Below are 4,059 nucleotides of genomic sequence, written 5' to 3'. Positions count from 1 at the left end.
CAGGCTGGTCTCGAACTCCTGACCTCGTGATCCGCCCGCCTCGGCCTCCCAAAGTGCTGGGATTACAGGCGTGAGCCACCGCACCGGGCCAAAGCTCTTAAAGCTTGTAAGCCTGCCACTCCGGGACATTCTTGGTCCTATTCCAGCTCCTCCTCCATTCTCATTTTGACTCCCGTCATATGAATCTCTTTTTTGCTTCTGGGATTGTAATCTTTTAAAATCCTTTCATTCCTCTCAGTCTGGTTCTCCATGGGCAAGAAGGTGGTGATTCTTCCAGGGCTTGTCTTCCAGGATGTTTTAGGGTCCAGTCTCTCTCTCTGCAGCACTTCTTCCCCTTGCTAAATGCTTTCCTAATGTTTCCAGCATTCAATAGAAATTTCTTTGGATCCAGTCCTTTTAAAAATTTATTTTGAAATAAGTTTACATTTACAGAGCTGTTGCAAAAATGGTAAGAGTTCCTGCACAGTCTTCACCCAGCTTTCTCCAATGTTATGATCCCACATAACCATGCTAGTAGAATTACCAGAAATAATAAACACTGGTAAAATAACACTAAACTACAGCCCTTACTCATATTTCACCAATTTTCCCACCAATGTTATTTTGCTGTCTCTTTACTCTTCTAATCTGTGACAGTTCCGCATTCATTCCTTGCTTTCGTGACTTTTTGAGATTTTGCTGGGAGTACCGGTGTCTTGTAAAACATCCTTCACACTGGGTTTAGTGAAGTTTTCTCATGGTTTAAGGCTTTTGAGTTTTTGTGGAAAATGACTTGGAGATAATTTGCCCTTAACGTATTTTTATCGGGCACAAGGCATCAATATGTCCCCTTTCCAGTAATATTAACTTTGATCTGGTTAAGGTGGTGTCGGCTAGGTTTCTTCGCAGTAAAGTCAATCCTCTTAACATGCAGACACCCCTGGAAGGAGAACCAAATCCTTTCTCACTGAAGAGCAGCTACCGTGGAATGAAACTTTGGAGTTAGATCATCGTTGAATCCAGCAAGCTACAGTGCCTGGGAGAAACAGCATTTATAAAGTATCGGGGTTACCGATACTTCCCCGAGGCTACGGACATAACGTATGTGCGTGTTCAGCACAGCAATGTGGCACAGGGTTCACTAAACTGCAGCATGTTTTAACAGAAGTTATTCTTACTAGAGGACCCAGAAACGTTTGTGACCTGCGGGAATAGAATGTTAAAGAGCGGAAACCGGGACAACATAGGGCTCTGGGAAGAAGAGTCCCCCTTTTAGAGGTGAAAACAAGATAGAACACAAAGATGTGCAGTGGCTTCCGCTACGTAACGCGGGGCGGGGCTGAGCTCGGATTCGAAAGACTCCCAGGCCAGCCCTAACCAATTCGTCTCCGAGGGTGCACTGCATCTTCCCCGGAGACTCCAGAGGTACCTGACTCCAGCCCCACCCCCGACCTGCCCGAGCCCAAAGCGCATTTTGGCCCTGGGCCTGTCTCTGCCTCAGTCAGGGCGCAAAGGGGGTCTCAGCAACCGTCCCACTTGCCTCCATACTCTCCCACCACGCTCCACCCAGGGACTTCAGAGTCAGCTTAGACCTCCATTGAGAGCCGAAAGCCTCTTCCGATACCGAGCACCAGCATTTTTTTTTCTTTTTTTCTTTTTGAGTCAGGGTCTCTTGCTCTGTCGCCCAGGTTGGAGTGCAGTGGCGCAATCCCGGCTCACTGCAGCCTCGAACTCCTGGTCAGGCGATCCTCCCACCTCAGCCTTCGGAGTAGCTGGGACTACAGGGGCGCGCCACCATGCCCGGCTAGTTTTGTTTATTTTTTAGTAGATAAGGGGTCTCGCTCCATTGTTGCCCAGGCTGGTCTCGAACTCTTGGACTCAAGCAATCCTTCCGACTGTCCTCCCAAAGTGCTGGGATTACAGGCGTGAGCCACTGCGTCCAGCCAGAACCAGCATCTTTTCTCCACGGCTGGAGTTGGGAATTTTCCGCTGCTTAGCGTTCCGCTCCTTAGCTTTTTGCTTTCCCACAGTGGAAAGCAGATTTTCCAAGAGTCCTGGCGGAGCCAAGATCGTCTCGCCCGCCCCCGCTTCACGCTGGCTCCTGATAGGCAGCTAGAGCTGTCCGTTTTGACAGAAACCTGTGCGCAGGCGCAGAAAGGCACGGGACTGGGCTGGGTGTTCGCTACGCTGGGCTACCGGATCGGTCGGAAATGGTGAGCGTGCGCCGGGGGCTTGTGGCTGGCGGCTGCCCACCATCCCACGCCAGGCCTTCAGTCCTCTGAGGATGAGGAGATCGCAGAGCTCCGGACAGGGAATCGGTGGGGGCTGGGCGTGGCCGGGCCCGGGACCCAGCCGACTTGAGGGCGGAACCCGGCGGCGGAGGCCTCTAGAGCCTGACCGAGGCGGGGCCGCCGGATCCCGCTGCCCCTTTACCGGAAGCAGGAGCCTGGCCTCGGCCGGGAAGAGATGATGGGCGAGGGGTGGGCAGCGGCCCTGCAGCCTAGCGTCCTGGGTCTTGTTGCGGGATGGCAACCTTGCTAACGTTTCCCGGGAGCTCAGTTTGTGGCAGGCTCTGCCAAGCGCTTTATGTGTCTTGCATTTCCTCCCCCCTCCTCCTCCTAGCTCTGTGAGGTAGATATGATCTTTAGTCCCATTCTGTTATACATATCTGTTATCCAGAGCCCCGAGAAGCCAAGTGCTTTGCTCCAGGAAATGGTGGAGGTGGATTTGAACCCTAGAAGCTTGACGGCCGCCACTCTGTCGGCGTGGTTTTTCTAGCCGCTGGGACTGGGTGGGTGCCAGAGTCAGGAACTGGCGGGGTCCGCTCTTGGGGATCCCAAAGCCTTCTTTCTACCTTTCTGGCTGCAGCTGTGGGCTCTCTACGCCATTACAGGTTTTGTGTTTTTAATTCTCACAGCTTGTGCAAAATTTGAAAAAAAGTTTTAGATTTAAAGCCATGTGAATGTATTACTTTTTCAAAAATCTTATTTAGAAATCTAGAGCTTATAAGAAAAAATCGAAAAAAGAAACTGTCATCACCTAGAGGCAACCACTTACAGTAGTCATGTGACTCTTTGCTTGTTTTTGGTTTATACAGTTTAGCCCCTATTGAATGTACAATTGTGGGTTCTGTGTTTTTCATTATTACACCACAAAGAATATCTCCACATCATTACAAACATGTAATAATGCTTAAAATATGTATAACTTCATTTTTCACATCACTTCTTTTTTTTTTTTTTTTGAGACGGAGTCTCACTGTGTCGCCCAGGCTGGAGTGCAGTGGCTGGATCTCAGCTCACTACAAGCTCCGCCTCCCGGGTTCACGCCATTCTTCTGCGTCAGCCTCCCAAGTAGCTGTGACTACACGAGCCTGCCACCACGCCTGGCTAATTTTTTTTTTTTTTTTTTAATAGAGACGGGGTTTCATGTTAGCCAGGATGGTCTCGATCTTCTGACCTCGTGATCCGCCCGCCTCGGCATCCCAAAGTGCTGGGATTACAGGTGTGATCCATCACGCCCGGCCCACATTTTCTTTATTCATTTACCTATTGATGGACGCTAATTCCATAACTTGGCTATTGTGAATAGTGCTGCAATATGAACATGAGGATGTGGTGATCCCTTTGATGTACTAATTTCCTTTCCTTTGAATAAATACCCAGTAGTGGTATTGTTGATTTATGGTAGGTTTTTTGTTTTTGTTTTGTTCTGTTTTTTCGATGCCTTTGTCGAAAATCAGTTAGCTCTAAATATGTGGATTTGTTTCTGGGTCCTCTATTCTATGCCATTGGCCTGTGTGTCTGTGTTTTATACCAATACCATGCTCTTTTGGTTACTATACCTTTCTGGTATATTTTGAAATAAGGTAGTGTGATACTTCAAGCTTTGTTCTTTTTGTCCAGGCTTGCTTTATCTTTTCTGAGTCTTTTGTGGTTCCATACGAATTTTAGGATTGTTTACAGGTAATACTTGCACACAGTAAAAAAATAAATGATGTGAAAGGATCTAAGTGAGGCCGGGCGTGGTGGCTCAAGCCTGTAATCCCAGCACTTTGGGAGGCCAAGACGGGCGGATCAC

The 4,059-nt window shown here is 48.7% G+C and overlaps 1 protein-coding gene across 6 annotated transcripts in view; it reads left to right on the top strand.

The window, feature by feature from the left end:
• Positions 1–2,113: 2,113 nt before the first annotated feature.
• DYNLRB1 (dynein, light chain, roadblock-type 1) overlaps positions 2,114–4,059 on the top strand; it is a 23,069-nt gene continuing 21,123 nt past the window's right edge. For 2 of the 6 annotated variants that reach the window (XM_011959321.1, XM_011959302.1), the window contains exon 1: positions 2,114–2,192. Coding sequence is in view for 2 of the 6 variants with exons in the window: in XM_011959294.1 (XP_011814684.1) it covers positions 2,190–2,192 (3 nt within the window). In the remaining 4 variants the exon portion in view is untranslated. Of the gene's footprint in view, positions 2,611–4,059 lie in introns of all 6 variants that reach the window. The other 4 variants (XM_011959311.1, XM_011959294.1, XM_011959285.1 and 1 more) reach the window with 3 other exon arrangements.

Source organism: Colobus angolensis, unplaced genomic scaffold, assembly GCF_000951035.1.
Source record: "Colobus angolensis palliatus isolate OR3802 unplaced genomic scaffold, Cang.pa_1.0 Scaffold114, whole genome shotgun sequence".
NCBI lineage: Eukaryota > Metazoa > Chordata > Mammalia > Primates > Cercopithecidae > Colobus > Colobus angolensis.
This window is presented reverse-complemented; position numbering and strand designations above follow the sequence as displayed.